Source organism: Pristis pectinata, chromosome 21 (genome assembly GCF_009764475.1).
Source record: "Pristis pectinata isolate sPriPec2 chromosome 21, sPriPec2.1.pri, whole genome shotgun sequence".
Lineage (NCBI taxonomy): Eukaryota > Metazoa > Chordata > Chondrichthyes > Rhinopristiformes > Pristidae > Pristis > Pristis pectinata.
In genome coordinates, this window is record NC_067425.1 from 894,888 (window position 1) to 918,728 (window position 23,841).

A 23,841-nucleotide genomic window follows, 5' to 3' on the forward strand; every position below is an offset into this window, starting at 1 on the left:
CATCCTGTTGCATACAGTTTTCTTCCTTAAAATCAATTTCACCCACATAGCCAGTTTTATAACATTCTTAATCATGTCCACTTAAGTTATTGATATATGTCACAAAAAGCAATGGGCCTGGCTTGAACTCTTCACAGCCTGCTGGACAGTCTTCCAAACATTAAAAAACCTGTTAGCCCTTCACCTTGTATCACTGAGCCTTTTATGGGTTCAGCTTGCATTTTCCTTGAATCTCAAAGGCCTTCAGTTTTGAGATTTAGGCAATTGTAAAGGACATTACTAAAGCCCAACAAAAAATTAAAGCTTAAGAATGGACAGCAGAGCTAGAAGGGGGCCATGAGAAGACCTTGGCAAGAAGGATTAAGGAAAACCCCAAGGTGTTCTACATGTATGTGAAGAATAGGAGGATGACTAGAGTGAAGGTAGAACCAATTCGGGATAAAGATGAGATGTACCCCAGGCTACTGTGGGAGGCAAGGGAGGAGATTGCTGAGCCTCTGGTGATGATCTTTGCATCATCAATAGGGATGGAAGAGGTTCCGGAGGATTGGAGGATTGCGGATGTTGTTCCTTTATTCAAGAAAGGGAGTAGAGATAGCCTAGGAAGTTATAGACCAGCGAGTCTTACTTCAGTGGTTGGTAAGCTGATGGAGAAGATCCTGAGAGGCAGGATTTATGAACATTTCAAGAGGTATGATATGATTAGAAATAGTATGGCTTTGTCAAGGGCAGGTCCTGCCTTACAAGCCTGATTGAATTTTTTGAGGATGTGACTAAACACATTGATGAAGGAAGAGCAGTAGATGTAGTGTATATGGATTTCAACAAGGCATTTGATAAGATACCCCATGCAAGGCTTATTGAGAAAGTAAGGAGGTGTGGGATCCAAGGGGACATTGCTTTGTGGATCCAGAACTGGCTTGCCCACAGAAGGCAAAGAGCGGTTGTTGACGGGTCGTATTCTGCATGGAGGTCGGTGACCAGTGGTGTGCCTCAGGGATCTGTTCTGGGACCCTTACTCTTTGTGATTGTTATAAATGACCTGGATGAGGAAGTGGAGGGATGGGTTAGTAAGTTTGCTAATGACATAAAGGTTGAAGATGTTGTGGATAGTGTGGAGGGCTGTGAGCAGTTATAGCGGGACATAGATTTGTTGCAAAACTGGGCTGAGAAGTGACAGATGGAGTTCAACCCAGGTAAGTGTGAAGTGGTTCATTTTGGTAGGTCAAATATGATGGCAGAATATAGTCTTAATGGTAAGACTCTTGGCAGTGTGGAGGATCAGAGGGATCTTGGGGTCCAAGTCCATAGGATGCTCAAAGCAGCTTCACAGGTTGACTCTGTGGTTAAGGCATACGGTGTATTGTCCTTCATCAATCGTGGAATTGAATTTAGGAGCCGACAGATAATGTTGCAGCTACATAGGACCCTGGTCAGACCCCACTTGGAGTACTGTGCTCAGTTCTGGTCACCTCACTACAGGAAGGATGTGGAAGCCATAGAAAGGGTGCAGAGGAGATTTACAAGGATGTGGCCTGGATTGGGGAGCATGCCTTATGAAAACAGGTTGAGGGAACTCGGCCTTTTCTCCTTGGAGCAACAGAGGATGAAAGGTGACCTGATAGAGGTGTATAAGATGATAAGAGGTATTGATTGTGTGGATAGTCAGAGGCTTTTTCCCAGGGCTGAAATGGTTGCCACAAGAGGACATAGGTTTAAGGTGCTGGGGAGTAGGTATAGAGGAGATGTCAGGGGTAAGTTTTGTTACTCAGAGAGTGGTGAGTGCGTGGAATGGGCTGCCGGCAACGGTGGTGGAGGCAGATATGATAGGGTCTTTTAAGAGACTTTTGGATAGGTACATGGAGCTGAGAAAAATAGAGGGCTATGGGTAAGCCTAGTAATTTCTAAGGTAGGGACATGTTCGGCACAATTTTGTGGGCCGAAGGGCCTGTATTGTGCTGTAGGTTTTCTATGTTTCTAAAAGAGGAAAGTGCCTGTAGTCAGAAGAGGTAGAGGAGGCCCTTAATGAATACTTTGCTTCAGTATTCACCAATGAAAGAGACCTTGACATTTGTGAGTGTGGTATACAGCAGGCTCATACGCAAGGAAAAAGGATGTGCTGGAACTTTTGAAAACATTAGGATCGATAAGTCACTGGGGCCAGACGGGATATATCCAAGGTTATTACGGGAAGTGAGAGAGAAGATTGCTGCACCTTTGGCGATGATCTTTGTGTCCTCACTGGCCACAGGAGTAGTGCCAGGTGATTGGAGGGTGGCAAATGTTGTTCCTTTGTTCAAGAAAGGAAGTAGGGATAACCCTGGAATTACAGGCCAATGAGTCTTACTTCAGTGGTGGGCAAATTACTGGAAAAGATTCTTAGAGACAGGATTTATGGGCATTTGGAGAAGCATAGGATGATTAGGGACAGTCAGCATGGCTTTGTGAGGGGCAGGTCATGCCTCATGAGCCTGATTGACATAGCACATTGACATAGGATGTGACATAGCACATTGATGAAGGTAGATCAGTGGATATGGTATAGATGGACTTTAGTAAGTTTGATAAGGTTCCTTATGGAAGGCTTATTCAGAAAGTCAGGAGGCATGAGATCCAGGGAAACCTGGCTCTGTGGATTCAGAATTGGCTCGCCCATAGAAGACAGGGTGGTGGTAGATGGAGCGTATTCTGCCTGGAGGACGGTGACCAATGGTGTTCTGCAGGGATTTGTTCTGGGACCCCTGCTCTTTGTGAATTTTATTAATGACTTGAATGAGGATGTGGAAGGGTGGGTTAGTATGTTTGCTGATGACACGAAGATTGGTGGTGTTGTGGATAGTGTAGAAGTTGCTGTAGGTTACAACAGGACATTGATAGGATGCGGAGCTGGGCTGTGAAGTGGCAGATGGAGTTCAACCCAGATAGGTGTGAAGTGATATACTTTGGAAGATCGAATTTTAAGGCAGAATACAAGGTAAATGACTGGACTCTTAGCAGTGTGCAGGAACAGAGGGACCTTGGGGTCCACGTCCATAGATCCCACAAGGTTGCATTGCAGGTTGATAGGGTTGTGAAGAAGGCATATGGTGTGTGGCCTTTGTTATTTAGTATATTGAGTTCAAGAGCCATGAGGTAATGTTGCAGATCTATAATACTCTGGTTAGACCACACCTGGAGTATTGTGTTCAGTTCTGGTCACCTCATCATAGGAAGGATGTGGAAGCTTTAGAGAGGGTGCAGAAGAGATTACCAGGATGTTGCCTGGATTGGAGAGCATGTCTTATGAGGACAGGTTGAGTGAGCTAGGGCTTTTCTCTTTGGAGAGAAGTAGGATGAGAGGTGACTTGACAGGTGTACAAGATGATAACCATAGAACACTACAGCACATAAAACAGGCCATTCGGTGCCGAAACTTTATTCCACTAGTCCTATTTACCTGCACCCAGTCCATAACCCTCCAGACCTCTCCCGTCCATGTATCTATCCAATTTATTCTTAAAACTTAAGTGAGCCCGCATTTACCACATCAGATGGCAGCCCATTCCATACTCCCACCACTCTTTGAGTGAAATTCCCTCCATTGTTCCCCCTAAACCTTTCCCCTTTCACCCTAAAGCCATGTCCTCTCGTACTTATCTCTCCTAATCTAGGTGGAAAGAGCCTACTCGCATTAACTCTGTCTATACCCCTCATAATTTTGTAAACCTCTATCAAATCTCCCCTCATTCTTCTACGCTCCAAAGAATAAAGTCCTAACCTGTTCAATCTTTCCCTGAAGATCCAGCAACATTCTAGTAAATCTCCTCTGCATTCTTTCAATCTTACTGATATCCTTCCTATAGTTAGGTGACCAGAACTGCACACAATACTTCAAATTTGGCCTCACCAATGTCTTATACAACCTCACCATAACATCCCAACTCCTATACTTAATACTTTGATTTATGGATGCCAGAAGCCTTCTTTACAACCCTGTCTACCTGTGATGCCACTTTCAGGGAATTATGTATCTGAACTCCCAGATCCCTTTGTTCCTCTGCATTCCTCAGTGCCCTACCATTTACTGTGTATATCCTACCTTGATTTGTCCTTCCAAAATGCAACACCTCCCTCTTGTCTGCATTAAATTCCATCTGCCATTTTCTGGCCCATTTTTCCATTTGGTCCAGATCCCTCTGCAAGCTTTGAAAGATTTCCTTGCTGTCCACAACGCCTCCAATCTTAGTGTCATCAGCAAACTTGCTGATCCAATTTACCACATTATCATCTAGATCATTGATATAGACAACAAACAACAATGGACTCAGCACAGATCCCTGAGGCACACCACTAGTCACAGGTCTCCACTCTGAGAAACAATCATCCACTACCACTCTGTCTTCTACCACACAGCCAATTTCGAATCCAGTTTACAACCTTTCCATGGATACCTAGTGTCTGAACCTTCTGAACTAACCTCCCATGTGGGACCTTGTCAAAGGCCTTACTAAAGTCCATGTAGACAACATCCACAGCCTTTCCTTCATCTACTTTCTTGGTAACCTCCTCGAAAAACTCTACAAGATTCGTTAAACACGATCTACCATGCACAAAGCCATGCTAACTATCCTTAATCAGTCCTTGGCTGACCAAATACTTATATATCCAATCTCTCAGAACACCTTCCAATAATTTACCTATTACTGATGTCAGGCTCAACAACCTGTAATTACCTAGTTTACTTTTAGAGCCTTTTTTAAACAACAGAACAACATGAGCTACCCTCCAGTCCTCTGGCACCACACCCGTGGCTAAGAACATCTTAAATATATCTGCCAGGGCCCCTGTGATTTCTACACTACTCTCAAGGTCCGAGGAAATATCTTTTCAGGCCCGGGGGATTTATCTACCTTTATTCACTGTAAGGCAACAAGCACCTCCTCTTTAATCTCTACATGTTCCATGGCACTACAGCTTGTTTCCCTTCCTTCCATATCCACTATGTCCTGAGTAAATTCTAATGCAAAAAAACTGTTTAAGATCTCCCCCATCTCCTGAGGCTCCACACATAGACGACCACTCTTATCTTCTAGGGGACCAATTTTGTCCCTTACTATCCTCTTACTCTTAATATACTTGTAGAAACCCTTCGGGTTTATCTTTACATTATCTGTCAAAGCAACCTCATGTCTTCTTTTTGCCTTCCTGATTTCCTCCTTTAGTATTTTCTTACATTTTCTATACTATTCAAGTACCTCATTTGTTCCTAGTTGCCTATACCTGCTATACACCTCTTTTTCTTAACCAGATCGCCAATATCCCTTGAATACCAAGGTTCCCTATGCTTGTTAACTTTGCCTTTAATCCTGGCAGGAACATGCAAACTCTGCACTCTCAAAATTTCACCTTTGAAGGCCTTCCACTTGCTGAACACATCCTTGCCAGAAAACAACTTATCCCAATCCACTCTTCCTAGATCCTTTCTCATTTCCACAAGACCTCCTTCTCCTTCCTATCCATGTCATTGGTCCCTACATGGACCACAACATCTGGCTGCCCACCCTCCCTCTTGAGAATATCGAGAACTCCATCCGAGATATCGCGGACGCTGGCACCAGGGATGCAACAGGCCATCCGGGATTCTCGATCTCTCCCACAGAACCTCGTGACCCCCTAAATACCGAATCCCCTATCACTTCTGCTCTCCTCTTTTCCCTTCTTCCTTTCTGAGCTGAGGGTCCAGTCTCGCTGCCAGAGACGCGACCACTACAACTTGTCCCCGGTAGGTCGTCCCCACCGGCAGTATCCAAAACAGTATACTTATTATTGATGGGAACGGCCACAGGGGTGCTCTGCTCTTTCTGTCTATACCCCTTTCCTTTCCTGACAATCACCCAGCTACCTGCCTCCTTACTTTTAGGGGTGACTATCTCCCTGAAACTCCTGTCTATTTCTGCCTCTGGCTCACGAATGATCCAAAGTTCATCCAGTTCCCTAACTCGGTTTGTCAGGAGCTGCAGCTGGATGCACCTTTACAGGTGTAGTCATCAGGGACAAGTGTGCTGTCCCTGATTTCCCACATACTGCATAAGGAGCACACGACTGCCCTAACTGCTGCCTTCATTACCTACTCCTAAGTTAATTAAAGGAACCTACTCGGCCTTACCTCACTGGGAGCAAGCTCATCCTCAGCCTCTACTCGCCGAAGCCTCAAAGCTCCACTCCTACCCTGAGCCACTCACACAATGGCCACTCCTCTTCAGTTACCCTTCCTTATATTTGTCCCTGCCAATTATCTCAAGTACTCACTCCCTCTAATCAACCAGTCAACACTCTGTTTTAAATACTCAGCCCCTACTTGTTAGAGACCCGCTGCTCCAGCGGCTCCTGATCCGATCCTGTAAGGGAAAAGCCCGCAGAAAAACACACAGTTTTTTAAATACTCAGTCCCTACTTGTTAGAGACACACTGCCCCAACGGCTCCTGGGCCGATCCTGTAAGGGAAAAATGAAGGCATGGATCGAGTGGACAGTCAGAGACTTTTTCCCAGAGTGACAATGGGTGCACAATTATAAGGTGATTGGAGGAAGGTATAAGGGGGATGTCAGAGGTAAGTTGTTCACACAGAGAGTGGCGGGTGCATGGAACACACTGCCAGCCGAAGTGTTGGAGGCAGATACATTATGGACATTTAAGAGACTCTTAAGATAGCCACATGAATGATAAAGAACTGGAGGGCTATGTGGGAGGGAAGGGTTAGATAGAGGAGAATAAAATTCTGGCACAACATTGTGTGCTGAAGGGCTTGTACTGTGCTATAATGTTTTATGTAAAAATACTGTAGATCTTTGAAATCTAAAATAAAATAGAAAATGCTTAGCATCTGTGGAAGGAGAAACCAAGGAAACAGTGGGGCCACTGGCCCTCAAAACAGTTTTGATGAACTCTTGTTTCAGATGCCCTTTTGATACTGCCGCCCAATCATCAGCTCCCACTCCCAGCAATTTGTGGGGCATAAATTTTCCAGACTGCGGTGTGTTTGGAAAAAAACAAAATCACAGGGCAGGCAGTGAGATGCCCCAATTCAAGGAGGTGTTGGCTAGAGATAGAACATAGAACAGTTTAGTTGCAATGGCAACTGCTCTGTCCAAGATCTCAAGAAATCGCAGAGAATTGCTTTACTATTACTACATTAGATATATTAGATATTTTACTATTGCTGATTCATTCAACTAAAGTAATACTGTTAGCCTTTGGACATGCTAGCTGGCTGGAATGTTTCCAATGAATGGAATAGAATTTTGAGTGCCATTTTATTGTTAGTGTTTCTTATTAGCATTTATCGATCACACGCGTTCCTTTTGGAAATCACTGATGAGCACATTCAATTCCACTGTAATCATACCTCAGTAAACAGTTGAATGAAAAAATGTGAAATTGGCCCATTTGAAAAGTTGAAATGACTAAAGCGGCTGCCATGAATGTATAGGCAATGGTATTTGAAGGCTGTATTGTTAACTAATTACTTCCAAGAAATTTTGTCCTGAGATTTAACTGCCCTCTGGAAAACAGGGTCATTGTGTTGAAATAAATTTGCTTGCTGGTACCTGAATGCAATTACAATTAGATGGAATTCATACTGTTTATCAATAAAGAAGGTGATGGCTTGAGTATAGAAGTCAGGAAGTGGCGTTGCAGCTGTATAACATCTCAATTAGGCTACCTTTGGAGTATTGTGTGCAGTCGGTATGTTGTCCAGGTTTCTGACGCATACAGGAGCTTTGGGATCACCACTGCTTTGTACACTAACATCTTAGTGTCTGTTCGGATGTCACGATCATGAAAGACTCTTGCTCGGAGACGTCCAAAAGCTGTTCCAGCGCATTTAAGACGATGTTGGATCTCGTCATTAAGGTCGACATTGGAGGAGAGGTGACTTCCAAGATATGGAAAGTGGTCAACGTTTTCCAGGGTTGTTTCGCCGAGTTGAATTGATGGTTCTATCCGATCTGTCTCAGTTGGAGATGGTTGGTAGATGAGCTGAGTCTTCTTGGAATTGATGGTAAGTCCAAGTTTTGTGTTTGCAAGGTTGAAGGCAGTCAGATCTGTTGTAGGTGGTTTTCTGAGAGAGCTGCAACACAGTTGTCGTCTGCATATCGGAATTCAATGAGGGAACTCGTGGATGTCTTGTTTTTAGACTTACGACATCTGAAGACACTTGAAAAGTTCCATCAACGCAGTCTTCGAAACATCTTAAATATCAGCTGGGAAGATAGAAGAACCAACGTCCGCGTGCTAAATGAAGCAAAAACAACAAGCATTGAAGCCTACATTATCAAGAACCAACTAAGATGGAGTGGTCATGTTGTTCGAGTGAAAGACGAACGTCTGCTGAAACAAATCTTCTACTCCCAGCTTAAAGTAGGCAAACGTAAAAGAGGCGGACAACAGAAGAGATTCAAAGACGTCTTAAAAGCCAACGTGAAGAAATGTAACATCGACATCAACAATTGGGAAACCAATGCCAAGGACAGGAAACTCTGGCAAACTATCATCCAAAAAGGAACAGCAACTTTCGAAGTCAACAGATGTGCAGAATTAGAGGAAAAGAGAAGAAAATGGAAAGAGAGGCAGCAGCAACCAAAGCCCGATCTGCCATCTGGAACTACCTGTCTTGAATGCAGAAGAACTTTCAGAGCTAAGCCACTTGAGAGCCCATATATAGATCAACGGAACAAAGACCATCATCCTCGACCTCGAGGGATAGCCGCGACGACAACAATTGTGTGCAGTTCTAGTCGCCACATTACAGGAAGGATGTGGAGGCTTTAGAGAGGGTGCAGAGAGAGGTTGACAGGATGTTGCCTGGATTGGAGAGTATTAGCTATAAGAAGATATTGGAGAAACTTGGATTATTTTCTCTGGTTTATTATTGTAACATGTACTTAGATAAAGTGAAAAGGATTGTTTCACATGCCATGCATACAAATCATTTCAAAACTTAAGTACTTTGAGGTAGTACAAGGGAAATGCAGTAACAGAATATAGTGTTACAAATTTGTTACAGAGAAGGTGCATGCAGGTAGACAATAAGGTGCAAGAGCCATGATGAGGTAGATTGTGAGGTCAAGAGTTCATCTTTAATGTCCATGATAGCTGTTCAAGAGTCATATAGCAGTGGGATAGAACCTGTCCTTGAGCCTGATGGTACATGCTTTCAAGCATTTGTATCTCCTGCCCAATGGATGGAGGACGAAGAGAGAATGTCCAGAACAGGAGGGTTCTTTGCTTATTCTGGCTGCTTTTCTGAGCATGGAGGGGAGGCTGGTCTTCATAATGGACTGCGCTGCGTCCGCAACTCTGAAATTTTTTGCAGTCTTGGGCAGAGCAGTTGCCATACCAAGCTGTGATGCATCCGGATAGGATGCCTTCTAGGATGCATCAATAAAAATTGGTGAGCATCAACAGGAACTTGTTGAATTTGCTTAGTCTTCTGCGACATCAGAGGCACTGGTACCCTTTCTTGGCCATAGCGTCTATGTCAGGACAAGCTATTGGTGATGTTTACACCTCGGAACTTGAAGCTCTTAACCATTTCCACCTTAACACTATTGATACATACAGGGGCATATGCTCCATCCCGCTTCCTGAAGTTAATGATCAACTTTTTTGTTTTGCTGACATTGAGGGAAAGGTTGTTGTCATTGACACCATGTCACTAGACTCTCTACCTCCTTCCTGTACTCCAACTCATCGTTGTTCAAGATCTGGCCCACTGCGGTGGTGTCATCTGCAAACTTGTAGATGAAATTAGAGCAGAATGTGGCCACACAGTCATGAGTGTACAGGGAGTAGAGTAGAGGGCTGAGGACGCAGCCTTGTGAAGCACTGGTGTTGAGGATAATCGTGGTGGATGTGTTCTGCCTGTCCTTATTGTGCTATGTTGGTCAGGAAGTCAAGGATCCAGTTGCAGAGGGAGGTGTTGAGTTCCAGGTCTAGGAGATTGGAGACGAGTTTGTTTGGAATTATGGTATTGAAGACAGAGCTATAGTCAATAAATAGGAGTCTAATGTAGGTGTCTTTGTTATCCAGATGCTCCAGAGATGAGTGTTGGGCCAGGGAGGTGGTATCTGCCATAGACCTGTTCCGCCGGTAGGTAAATTGCAGTGGGTCGAGGTTGTCTGGGAGGCTGGAGTTGATGTGTGGCACAACCAGCCTCTCAAAGCACTTTATGATGGTGGATGTCAGAGCCACCAGTCGAAAGTCATTGAGGCATGTTACATTTTTCTTTGGCACCGGGATGATGATGGTCTTCTGAAAGCAGATGGGAATCTCCATTTAAAGTAGTGAGAGGTTAAAAATATCTGCAAATATTCCCGCCAGCTGATCCACGCAGGATCTAAGGACATGGCCGGGGACTCCATCCAGGCCAGGCACTTTCCGCAGGTTCACTCTCTGGAAAGCTGATCTGACGTCTCCAGCAGTGACTGTGAGTTCAGGTGCATTGGAGGCTGTTGTGGTGGGTGCTGTCAATTCATTGTCCTTCTGTTCAAAGCGTGCATAGAATGCATTGAGGTCATTGGGAAGGGATGTGTTGTCAGCGATGCTCCCTGACTTCGTTTTGTAGCCCTGCCACAACTGACAGCTGGTCAGAGACTCAATTTTGGACTGGTATTGTCTCTTGGCATGCCTGATAGCTTTATGAAGGTCATACCTTGACTCCTAAGAGGCTGAGGGGCAACCTGATAGAAGTATATATAAAATTATGAGAGGCAAAGATAGGTAGACAGTCTTTTTCCTAGGATGGATATAAATACAAGAGAGCATAGGTTTAAGGTGAGAGGGGGAAAGTTTAAAGGAGATTTATAAGGCAAGTTTTTTTTATAGAGAGGGTAGCAGGTGCCTGTAACACGTTGCCAAGACAAGTGACAGAAGCAGACATGATAGTTTAAGAAGCATTTAGACAGACATGTGAACAGGCAGGGAATAGAGTGATATGGATCTTGTGTAGGCCGATGGGATTAGTTTAGATTGACATCATGGTTGGTGTAACATTGTGGGCTGAAAGGCCTGCTCCTGTACTGTGCTGTACTGTTCTGTCTCTTGTTCTATGTTGTAAATGCCTTTGATTAGCTCAAGTGCCTAACCATATTGCACCCATAGATTTGTCATGAGATCACCAAAGGACTCCCGTCCACCATTTATGTAAAACAGAATGAAGCATTTGTTATTGGCAATTGAATGCACCACTTTCAAACTGCTACCACTCTCAACAGATCCCAACAAGTTTGATGTGATTCTCCAGTATGTATTTTTTTTAGGATTGTCTATTTTTTTGAAGAGTGGGGGGTGTGGTGGTTGGTGGGTGCAAAACAAAGTTTCGAGGTGCACCAAATCTAATCTTCGCCTGTTAAGGTTAAAAGCACCATTACTATAAATTTTGGACCATCATACTCAACTTGCATTTAAGTAGGCAATCTTGCTTATGCTACAATGAAACAATGTTGGTTGAAGGTAGGAATTTCTCTGCAGTACTCACTGAGGAAGGTGTAATCGTGATGTGATGTGTTGATGCAGCTTGTTCCCATTGTAAACCCGGTAGGTGTAACATTTTAGACACGGACCTATGGTCCTTTGTGCTGCTTAGAAGTGAACACTGCTTGTGTTTGTTGACAAATCTTGTTTAATTTAATCTTAGTTACCAATACATGGACTGCAACCAATTGTAACATTTCCATCACTGTCCTGTGTCCAGCTGAAGAGTGGTTTGTACAAATCAGAAAGCTAGTACAGAGATCTCCTGCTGAGTTACCAGGGCTGTTGATACATCTAGCATGTGTCCAAACCAGGTCCCAAAATTGTCAGTCAGAAAAATAACATTGTACAGATTGAAACTGTGGAATGCTTTCCCCTTGGTCATGGATTAGGAATGTAAATGATTCTCCATTCAAAAAATGGTAAGCTTTAACCTTAACAGAATATTAGAATAGTTGATTTTGTGGTTTTGGAGAAAGAGGATGGACTGTAAGAAGTTGCTAGCTATGGAAAAACATGAAGTCTGGGATTCTTCTTCTGCAATGATCCTGGAAAGTTGGAAATTTTCGGAAGGAATTTAAGAATCATTGTGTTTGTCAATCAGACCATGAATGGTAATGGATAGCAAGACTATTCCTGGAACATCAGAACAGGAAAAGGCCATTCAGGTCCTTGACCTGTCCTGCCATTCAATTAAATCAAGGCTGGTCTGTCCTTGACTCTCATTTGCCACTTCTGTTCCATGTCCCTTCCTGTCCTTACACTTGCACCTGTCAATAAATAAAAATGTTTATAAAAGTAAAATATTAAAATACATTTTACATTTTAAACATTATAAAAGACAAGTGTTTAAAATCAATTAAGGACATTTAAATTTTTAAATAAAATGGATTTACCTACCTTGCTCTTGGCAGTCGATTTATAGAGTCACAGAGACGTTCTACATTGACACAAGAGATTTTGCAGACGCTGGAATCTGGAGCAATACACACAAAATGCTGGAGGAACGCAGCAGGTCAGGCAGCATCTATGGAGGGAATCTATGAATGGACTGCTTATTTCCTTCCATAGATGCTGCCTGACCTGCTGAGTTCCTCCAGCACTTTGTTGGACATTCTACATTGACACAGGCCCTTCAGCCCACCAGGACTGCATCAATGTAAACATCTGTTTACATTAATAGTGGGTTTTTTTCTCCCCATATTCCCATTAACTACCACTCATCTACCCACTAGGGGAAATTTGGTCATCAACTGTACCCTGTACAGTTGCAACATAACCTCCCTACTCTTAAGTTCAATCCCTCTAGCAATGACGGCCAACTTTCCATTTGCCTTCCTCTTGGAAATAGTCCTCCTAGAAAGAATATTCCAAAAGATTCACTACCCCCTGGGTATAGGCATTTCTTCATCTCTCTCCTGGTTCTGCATAAGCCAACCATGGAAATCATCTTTCTACAACTAGCCATAATAATTTTATCTGTTTCAGTTAGATCACCTCTGGTTCTTCTGAACTCAAGTGTGTGTAGGCTTAGTCTGCTTAATGTGACAAACCTGATATCCCTGAAATCAGTCTGGTGAACCTTCACTGTGCAGGTATGTGCAGGTAGAAAGACCAGACCTGTACACAATATTCCAGATGTGATCTCACCATGGCCCATACAGTATCTCTGCTCTTGTACTCAAATCCTCTTGCTATAAAGGACAGCATACCATTTGCTTCATAAATGCCAACTAAATATGTGTGTTAACTTTCAGTGATTCATGTCCAAGGAAGACCCAAGTCTCTCTGAACACTAGCACTCCTCATAGTCCTCTTGCAATTTTTCATACCAAAGTAGATTACTTACATTTTTCCACATATTTTCCTTCTGCCATGTTCATGCCCATTCTGTTGTCTGTATGCCCCAAGCTGCTCTGCACTTTCTTCACAACTCAGGCACCCACAACTTTGTACCATTAGTATTACACGCTCATCCAAATCATTGAGATAAGTAGTGAAAATTCGTGGCCCCAGCATCAATTCCTGCAGCACCACACTAGTTAGCCTCCCAATGCAAACCAAGCCTCAAGTCATGCCAGTATTTAATTTCCAACTCTTTGTGCTCAAATTTGTTTAATAACCTCTTATGTGACACCTTATCAATGGCCTTCTGTAAGTTCAAATGCACCACACCAACTGGTTGCCTTCTATCTGTTCTGCAATTTGCAACCTCAATAAGCTTATTGCTTTATCTAACGATTTTGTTTTCATAAAACCATGTTGACTCTGCCCATTCCTGATGAGTGTTTGTAATTCTGCAATGGCACAAATTTTCTGAAGTCTCTTGAAAATGGGTTTTCGTGGAAGATTCTTGTTGATAAACATGCGCTTTGTAAATCTGTGATTGAAGTTGCTCAAATGATTAATTTCTGTCTCAGGATGTTTTCTCCAGAAACAAAACCATCATTGCTGAAACCTCTCAGCACTGTACTGATGACCTCGACCATGAAGCCAGTTCAGATGGATATCCAGCAACTGCAGCAGCGAGCAGCTATGATTCCCAGTATGGTGAGTGCTTCTTCTACAATCTACATTCACACGTTCTGGATTCTGCATTCGTTGTTTCTGTTCCTACAGATGAAAACTACAGAAAATGTTGGACATACATAGCAGGTCAGGTAGTATCAACCATCTCAGATAGTTCCATCTTTGGAACTTCAGTACCCATGAACTTCATTTTTGGCTTGAACTCCTAGTTGAATGCTTATTGGTTTGATATGCACAGCTAGGCTATCTGATGTATAAAAACTATGGAATGAAACTAGTTATTTGTTCAATTACACCATCTCTTTTTTACCTTTATTTAATGAATACAGTAATTCATTTTTTATGGAGTGATCATGACATATGGCTCTTGCTCAGATCCTTTCAATTTAAGTTTGATTGATTTGAATTCTTTCATTTTCTTGAGTGTAGCAAATGTGAGAACATTGAACAACGAAAAAATATGTGCGTGCCTTCTATTTCCAGGAGGTGACCATATCACAGACAAAGAGAGGTTTATTTATTTACTTTATTATCACATAAATACAGAATTTTATTCAGTGTCTTAAATTTTTGGGTAGTGATTTGTGAATTCTGTAAGGACAAATATCTGTAACCTGAATGGCTGTAACGTGGAGGTCTCCTGTAGAAGGTGGATAGCTATCAGGAATTGTGGCTGTCTTGAGGATATGTCCCACTCTCAAGCTGGAACTTGATCCTGGACACAAAGGAGTGACAATATCTTGAAAGAATGTCCAAGACATGGGACAAGGGAATGCCTGGGTGTGCAAGGGGGCAGAATTTTGAGAGGCAGCAATACGGTTGTCTTAGGGGGTCAGTCAGGATTTTCTTCAACCATGGAAGCATAGAAAAAAGGAGTAGGAGTAACCTTTTAATTCACCCTTTCAAGCCTGTTTTGCTGTTCTTAAAGATCATCCAAATTAGAATGTAGAACAGAACAGCACTGAAACGCCCTTCAACCCATGATATCTGTGTCTACCATTATCTCAACTTTAACTAGTCCCATCTGCTTGCACGTGGTCCATATCCCTCCATTCCCTGATTCATAGAAATATAGAGCATAGAAACAGGCCCTTCAGCTCAAATTGTCCATGCTGACCAAGGTACCTTCCTGAGATAGTGCCATTTGCCTGCATTTGGCCAGTATCCCTCGAAACCTTTCCTATCCATGTATCTGAGCACATGTACTTTAAATGTTGTATTTGTAATTGTCTCTACCGCTTCCTCTGGCAGCTTATTCCATACACCCACCACCCTCTATGTGAATAACTTGCCCCTCAAAGCCCCTGTAAATTTTTCCCCTCTCACCTTAAACCTATTCCCTCTAGTTTTAAGTTCCCCTACCATGGGGAAAAGACTGACCATCCACCTTATCTATGCCCCTCATGATTTTGTAAACCTCTATAATGTCACCCCTCAGCCTCCTTCACTCCAGGGAAAACAGCCCCAGCCTGTCCAGTCTCTCCTTGTAATTCAAACCCACCATTCCCAGCAACATCTTTGTGAATCTTTTCTGCACCCTCTCTAGCTTCAACACCTATAGTTTGGTGACCAAAACTGCACACAATATTCCAGGTGCAGTCTCATCAATATCAGCATTCTTTTCATGCTTTCTCCCCAAATTTATTTGTTTAAAAATTATAACTACTTTGTGAATGTTGTAATGATTTGGCCTCAACTGTATTCTGTGGTAGAGAATTCCTCAGGTTCACCATTCATTGGCTGAAGATATTTCTCCTCACCTCAGTTATAAATGTCCTTGGGCTGTGGCTCCTGGTCTGGACTTCCCCATCATTGGTAACATCCTTCCAGCATCTCGTCTGCCCAGTCCATTCAGGATGTTAAAATTTCCCACTTTACCAATTAACCTTTTGATATCCTGTTGTAATCTTAGACAACTTTCTTCATTATCCACTATGCCACCAATTTTGATGTCATCTGCATATTTACTAACCATGCCACCTACATTCTCATCCAAATCATTAATATAGATGACAAACAACAAAGCACCCAGCACCAATTCCTGTGGCATACCACTGGTCACAGACCCCCAACCTAAAAAACAACCATCCACTAATCACCCTGTCTCCTTCCAACATGCCAATTTTGTATCCAGTAGCTCACCCTGGATCCCATGTGTTCTAACCTTCCGGACCAGCCTACCGTGCAGCCCTTGTCAAAGACCTTGCTAAAGTCCATGTAGACAACGTCTACGGCTTTGTCTTCATCAATTCTCTTGGTCACTTCTTCAAAAAAAACTCAATCAAATTTGTGAGAGACAATTTCCCATACACAAGGCCATGCTGACTATCCCAAATCACTCCCATGATTTCTTTCATTTCCTCCTTCTCTTTAGACTTTAGGTTCACTAACTTTTGGGATGTTATTTGTGTTTCCTTTGTGAAAACAGACCCAAAATATTTTTTCAATTGGTCTGCCATTTCTTGTTCTCCATTCTAAATTTCCCAGTTTCCAACTGTAATGGGTCTACATTTGTTTTCACTAATCTTTTGCTCTTCAGGTTCTATGGAACCTTTTCCAGTAAGTTTAATGTTCGATACAAGTTTACTCTCATACTCTATTTTTCCCCCTTGTAATTAATCCCTTGGTTGTCCTTTGTTGAGTTTGAACCTGTTTCCAGTCCTCAAGTTTCCTGTTTTCTCAGACCAGTTTATATATCTCCTTCTTTGATCTAATACTATTCTTAATTTCACTTGTTAGCCAGGGTTGAGACACCCTTCCTGTTTCACTTTTGTGCCAAACAGGAATGAGCAGTTGTTATGGTTCATCCATGCACTCATTTACCACTGCTGATCCACCATCAAACCTGCACCTAACCCCAGCCTATCTTAGCCAGCCCTCTCTATTGTAGTTTCCTTTATATAGATTCAGGAACCTAGTCTTAGAATCCACTGTCACTCACCATCTTATAAGTTCAAGGATCCCTGACAGTGACAGCATACGTAGATAAGGTGGTGAAGAAGCCACGTGGGATGCTTGTTTCATTAGCCAGGGCATAAAATATAAGAGCAGGGGAGTTATGGCACAACTTTATAAAACATGGGTTAGCCAACAGCTCAAGTACTGTGTACATTACTGGTTGCCACACTATGGGAAAGAAGTGATTGCAATGGAGAGGAGGCAGAGATTCGCCAGGATGGAGCGTTTCAATTATGAGGGAAGACTGGAGACTGCCTTTGTTTCCCTTGGAGCAGAGGTGACTGAGGGAGAACCTGATAGAGGTGTACAAAATTCTGAGGAGCATAGACAGAGTAGATATTAGGAAACTTCCCCATAGCAGAGGTATCAAAAACTAAAGCGCATTGGTTTAGGGTAAGAGGTTTAGGGGGCATCTGAGGAAGAACATTTTCGCCCAATGGATGGTTGGAATCTGAAACACACTGATCAAGTGGTGGTGGAGGGAGGTACTCTCAACATTTAAGTAGTATCTATATGAATTGCCAATGGATAAAAGGCTATGGACCAAGTGCTGGTAATTGGGATTAGTATAGATGGATAGCTGATGGTCAGCATAGACATGATGGGCCAAAAGGGTCAATTGCTATGCTGTATCACTCTGTATTATGCACAATTTATATGTGTTTTAATATCTTCCAGCCCTGCACTCTGGAGAGCATGTACAGTGGCTATTTGTATTTTCTTGCAATATGGTCTATTTCCTTTAAACTAGAGTTCTCCCTCATTGCTCTTGAATGCAGGAGAGATGGGCAATAATCTCTGGCCTTGCCTGTAACTTTCACATAGAGTCATACAGCACAGAAACAGGCCCCTGGCCCAACTCATCCATGCTGACCAAGATGCCCATTTAAGCTAGTCCATTTGCCTGTGTTTGGCTCACACCCCTTTATCTGTGTACCTATCCAGATGTCTTTTAAATGTTGTTATTGTACCTGCCTCAACCTCTCCTGCCAGCTAGTTCCATAAATGCACCACCTTCTGTGTGAAGTAGTTTCCCCTCAGGTCCCTTTTCAATTTTTCCCCTTTACCTTAAACCTGTGTCCTCTAGTTTTTGATTCCCTTTCCCTGGGAAAAAGGCTGTGTGCATTCACCCTATCTATGCCTCTCGTGATATTATACACCTCTATAAAGTCATTCCTCAGTCTCCTACACTCCAAGGAATGAAGTCCTAGCCTGCCCAACTTCTCCCTTTCACTCAGGCCCTCAAGTCCAGGCAATATTCTTGTAAATCTTTGCACTCTTTCCAGCTTAATGGCATCTATAACAGGGTAACCAAAACTGTACACAATACTCCTTGTGTGGCCTCACTACAACTTAATGTCCCAACTCCTATACTCAGTACCCTGACTGATGAAGGCCAGCATGCCAAATGCCTTCTTCACCTCCCTGTCTTCCTGTGACACCACTCTCAGGGAACCATAAAAGTGTTACTGTACTTACATAACGATGTACTGTACGTCATTACTGTACATCCTGAAGAGTGAATAAATTAAATAAATTGAGGGATGCATGTGTTTCTGAAGCATACCTGTCTTGGCCAATTTTCAGCAGTGTTTTCTCTCAAATAGATGGCTTCACCCTATGTGCCTGCTGGTGCTCCTGTGAGTGGTCTAGCATTGTTTCAGCGACACATCAAAGCTGCACATGACTCTGCACTGCAGGAGGAGCAGGTGCGTCAACGTCAAGAACATCTAGACACTGAGCGCAGGAATTCTGCCAGCCCCAATGTCAGCAGCAAGAACTGCCCAATCCCAAACAGAGAAGGTATGAGTGTATACTTAAAGCAAATGAATGGCATTGATTTTTTTTGATGTTTTAGCAACTTAAGCTAAAGCTTTCAGGAAGTTAAGCAGTGCATAGTCATATCTCTGAAAACCAAGCCCTCAACTCATTATCTGTAGTCCACAAATGAACTAGTGAATTCTCATCACTACACAATATCTCTCCTCTGTTAAGAGCTGGAACAGGTTTTGTCAATATACCCATGCAGGAGAACTCCTGGAGGAGAGAGAAACTGTTGTCAATATTTAGTTACTAACTTTGTACTCTTGTTGCACACTGTGCTCACTCCAGATATGTATGTCATATCCATTAAGTGTCTGAGCAAATATGATTGACTGGATCCAAGGATGTGGAACAGAGCATCCTTGCAATTTCCTGTTTTTGAAATTTAAGCCATGTCCAAGTCTCCTGATATGGATGAAGGGTTTTTAATAAGCTGCTACAGTCATATCTTCTATCCATATTTATTAACCCTGCTGCGTGGGTTCCCATCCACAGGAGCAGAAACTGGACATCCATGAAATGGAAAAAATTTGTACCAACCTGAATTTCACAACAACAAAAAACTAGAATAAGCCTACAATCTTTGTCCATTGTTATAAGTTCATATGATCATTTTGAAAATTAAAGTGTTGCTGTTTAATGAAGTTCACTAAGATATGACCATTTCATTTGTGTGAGAAAATTATTTCTTTCTACATAATGTATTCAATTTAGGGATTGTTGTTCCCATGTTTGCTGGGCTTTTGTGTCAAACATTTGCTATTTTTAATTTCCCCCAATGTGTGTGGGTGTATTTATGCTGGTCACTGAGTAACCTTCTCGCTACCTGTAATATGATACCTTAGGCCACAGACTACTTACAAATGGAGATTAAGACCAGGAGTGTAAATTGCACCAACAGCTCCTGGAAATTTAGTAATCTGATTGCCACACTTATTGTCAAAAAGGCTCAAAGTGGAAACTGTTGGTGCTTTTCTGTAGAAACATGTCTTGAAAAATTGTTTCCTAGAATCCCTTGAGCCACAACACAACCAGACAATACAATCTACGTAGCATTCAGTGTTCCATTTAATTCCATCTGCCACCTGACTGACCACATTGAGCAGCTGGAACTGCAGTTGGACTCACTTAGGAGCATCTGTGCTGCTGAGAGCCACATAGACAGGAGCTGTAGTGAGGTGGTTACATCTAAGGTTCAGACAGCAGGTTAGTTGGGTGTTTGGGGTGTGACCCAAAACAGTAATGTGGCAGATGGGCAAGTTAACATATAAATGTTAAAGCAAGCAAGTTCAGTAGACTGGACAGGCGGGAGCAAGACAGGGAGCAAGGAGCTGATAGACTAACCTGCATTTATTTTAATGCAAGAAGTCTGACAGATAAGGCAGATGAACTCGGGGCATGGATTGGTTCATGGGACTGGGATATTACAGCAATAATAGAAATGTGATTGAGGGAGGGGCAACACTGGAAGCTCATTGTTCCAGGGTACAGATGCTACAGGCATGATAGAGGTGGAAGAGAGGAGGGGGTGTTGTGTTTTTGATTAGGGAGAACATCATGGCAGTAGAGTGTATATTCTTGGGGGATTGTCAATGATGCCATATGGGTGGAACTTGGAAATAAGAACATAAGAAATAGGAGTAGGAGGAGCTATCTGGCCCATCGAGCCTGTTTCGCCATTCAATAACATCATGGCTGATCTGGTCATGGATGCAGATCCACCTACCTGCCTTTTCCCCATAACCTTTAATTCCCCAACTATGGAAAAATCTATGTAACTGTGTTTTAAATATATTTAATGAGGGAACCTCTACTGCTTCCCTGGGCTGAGAATTCCACAGATTCAATACTCTCTGGGAAAAGCAGTTTCTCCTCATCTCTGTCCTAAATCTATTCCCCCGAATCTTGAGGCTATGTCCCCTACTTCTAGTCTCACCTACCAGTGGAAACAACCTTCCTGCCTCTATCTTGTCTATCCCTTATATAATTTTATACGTTTCTATAAGATCCCCTCTCATTCTTCTGAATTCCAGTGAGTATAGTCCCAGGCTACTCAATCTCTCCTGATAGGCTAACCCCTTCATCTCCGAAATCAATCTGGTGAACCTCCTCTGCACCACCTCCAAAGCCAATATATCTTTCCTCAAGTAAGGAGACCAGAACCGCACACAGTACTCCAGGTGTGACCTCACCAGTATCCTGTACAGTTGCAGCATAACCTCCTTGCTCTTAAGTTCAATTCCTTTAGCAATGAAGGCCATTTGTCTTCTTGATAACCTTGATAAGAATGAGATGATCACATTGGAATTGTATTATAGGCTCCCCAATAGTCAGAAGAAATTGGAGGAGCAAATATGTAGAGAGATTGCAGATAGCTACTGTATAAGAATAATAGCATTGTAACTGTAAGTGATTTCAATTTCTCTGATATTGACTGGGACTGCCACATTGTAAAGAGCTTGGATGGGGTGGAATCTGTTGAGTGTGTCCAGGAAAGTTTTCTCAGACAATATGCAGATGTCCCTACTAGAGAGGGGGCAACACTGGTCCTCCTATTGGAAAATGAAGCTGGACAAGTGACAGAAGTGTCCGTGGGGGAGCACTTTGGCACCAGTGACCATAATTCTACTAGTTTTTGAATTGTCATAGAAAAAGATAGGACTGCTCCACATTTTAAAATCCTAAATTGGGGCAAGGCAAATTTTGAAGGTATTGGACAGGAACTTGCAAAGGTTGTTGGGGGGAGCTGTTTGCAGGTAAAGGGATGTCTGGCAAGTGGGAGACTTTTAAAAGTGAAATAGGGAGAGTTTGCGGATGACACCAAAATTGGTGGTGGACAGTGTAAAGGGTTATCTAAGATTACATCTAAGATGTGAACTGAGGAAATGGGGCAAGGAATTGAAGATGGAGTTTATCTTGGAAAAGTGTGAGATGTTGCATTTTGGTAAGTTAAACAAGGACAGGACTCGCACAGTAAATGGTAGGGCCCTGGAGAGTGTTGTAGAACAGAGAGACCTCGAAGTTACAGGTATGTAGTTCCCTTATAGTAGCCACACAGGTAGACAGAGTGGTGAAGAAGGTGTTTGGCACGCTTGCCTCCATCAGTCAGGGAATCAAACACAGGAGTTAGGACATCCTGTTGCAAATGTTCAAGTCATTGGTGAGACCACACTTGGAGTATTATGCTCCAAGAAGGAAGGAAGGATTTGTTCCTCTGGTATAGTCAGCCTTAGAAGTAAGTTGTGGCTCAGTAAGCAACACTCTTGCTTCCTGGTCAGATTGTTGTGAGATCCAGTCCTACCATAGAGACTTGAGCATAATGTGGATTGATAACTTCAGTACACTACTGAGGGAGTGCTACCTCATCAATGATGCCATCTTCCAGATGATTTGTTAAGTGCTGGCTATCCTCGGTTACCTTTGTTTTCTGCTAGCATTTGAAAGCTTCCATCATCACCCTCCTCCATCCCACCCCACTGCCCCACCCAATTCCTGGATAAAAGTTGATCCATTTACTTCCCCCAAACTCTCTCAAACACTGAACCCTCAGACATTATGTCAATATGTCAATATGCTCAAAACTCTCCTGTGTAAATCTCTCCACGTTGATTTCAATTTGTCTCACATCACCAAAATTGTCATGTCCAGAGTTGAAGATGACCACGAATTAATCCTGCTCATCTTCCCTGAACCATTTTATAGAGACAACTCTCCATTGCTCAGCGCCATCACAACCTCGGTGGAAATCAAGAAAACTGCAAATGCTGGAAATCCAAAATAAAAACAGAAAAGCTTGAAATGGTCAGTAGGTCAGGCAGCATCTGTAGAAAGAGAAACAGAGTTGACATTTATGATCCAAAACGCTTAGTCAGAACCCACCATAATGGGACTGACCCATGGCTCTGTTCCTCCCTCTGCAAACACAAGACAGGAGTTGTTCCTACTCCTCCAAAAATAATTATCTTTTCATCCATTCCTGCACCCCTAAAGTTATCCATAGGCCAGGGATCAGATTACAGACTTGAATGACTCCAGTCCCATATCTCCACCAGCTCTCTTGCTTCCATGGCCACTTATCATCAGATGAATTGAGATTGCCTCCAAATGAACATCAAGTAGGGTGAAGCCATAGATTTTAGCTATCGCTTCTAAGTTTCCACCTAAGACAGAAGCCATCCTGACTTGGATGTGGGATGAAGAATTACTAGCACATTGCTCACTTGTCATATGTATTTTTTTTTACTTTTAATTCTAGATTGATTTACTGGAAATATTTCACAAGTCAGGCAATATCTTACCTCAGATTTCCAGCACTTGCTGTTTTATATCAGATTGCTAGCATCTGTTTGTTTCTGCTCTGGGTTGATTTAATTTGTGTACGTGGGCTTAGAGGTTTCCAACTTTGTTTAACAAACACCAGGTGAGTAAAAATTGAAGTGCATGGCTAATCCATCGGCATCCAAGAGGCTTTAGTCTGCCTGGATCCTTCCTATGTTTGCACTTTCTATGTTCTTTATGTAAAAAAAAACTCATTCAATGCCACAGTGGTTCATAGGGTGAGGGATTCACCGAAGCCTTGTTGAGTCTGGAATCAATTTGAGAAGGATTGCGGCAATCAGTTTTCATGCAGTGTTGATATACCATATTGTGTGCTGTTGAAAATTACCCAAAAGCATTTGTAAACTGAGACCACTGTGTGCATTTCCAGCATTACATTGCTCACACTTATGCTTGTGCTGATGATGTCATAACATTTTATAAATAGTGGTCATGTCCATGTATAGCAGTAATCTGGTTTGTTGAAGTGATTGGGCATAATTACAGAGCAAGTGGTTAAATGCCAGATTGACAGCTAGATAAGAAGCTTCCATTACACAATCCTTGTACATCCTGGGACTAGCTTTCTGCTTCATTTGCGGTTTTTCTCTTTGTAAGCTGGCTGGTGGTCAGAGCTGGAAAAGGTTATTGATCCATTCTCAGTATAGTCACACATTCCCATTGTGGACCACTTGGGCA

General features: G+C 42.6%; 1 protein-coding gene across 11 annotated transcripts in view; it reads left to right on the forward strand.

Annotated features, from left to right (window-relative positions):
- ncor1 (nuclear receptor corepressor 1) overlaps nt 1–23,841 on the forward strand; it is a 288,134-nt gene that overhangs the window by 175,370 nt on the left and 88,923 nt on the right. For all 11 annotated transcript variants that reach the window (XM_052035511.1, XM_052035515.1, XM_052035517.1 and 8 more), the window contains exons 21-22: nt 13,935–14,064; nt 18,609–18,804. In XM_052035511.1, coding sequence (XP_051891471.1) covers nt 13,935–14,064; nt 18,609–18,804 — 326 coding nt within the window. The remainder of the gene's footprint in view (nt 1–13,934; nt 14,065–18,608; nt 18,805–23,841) is intronic.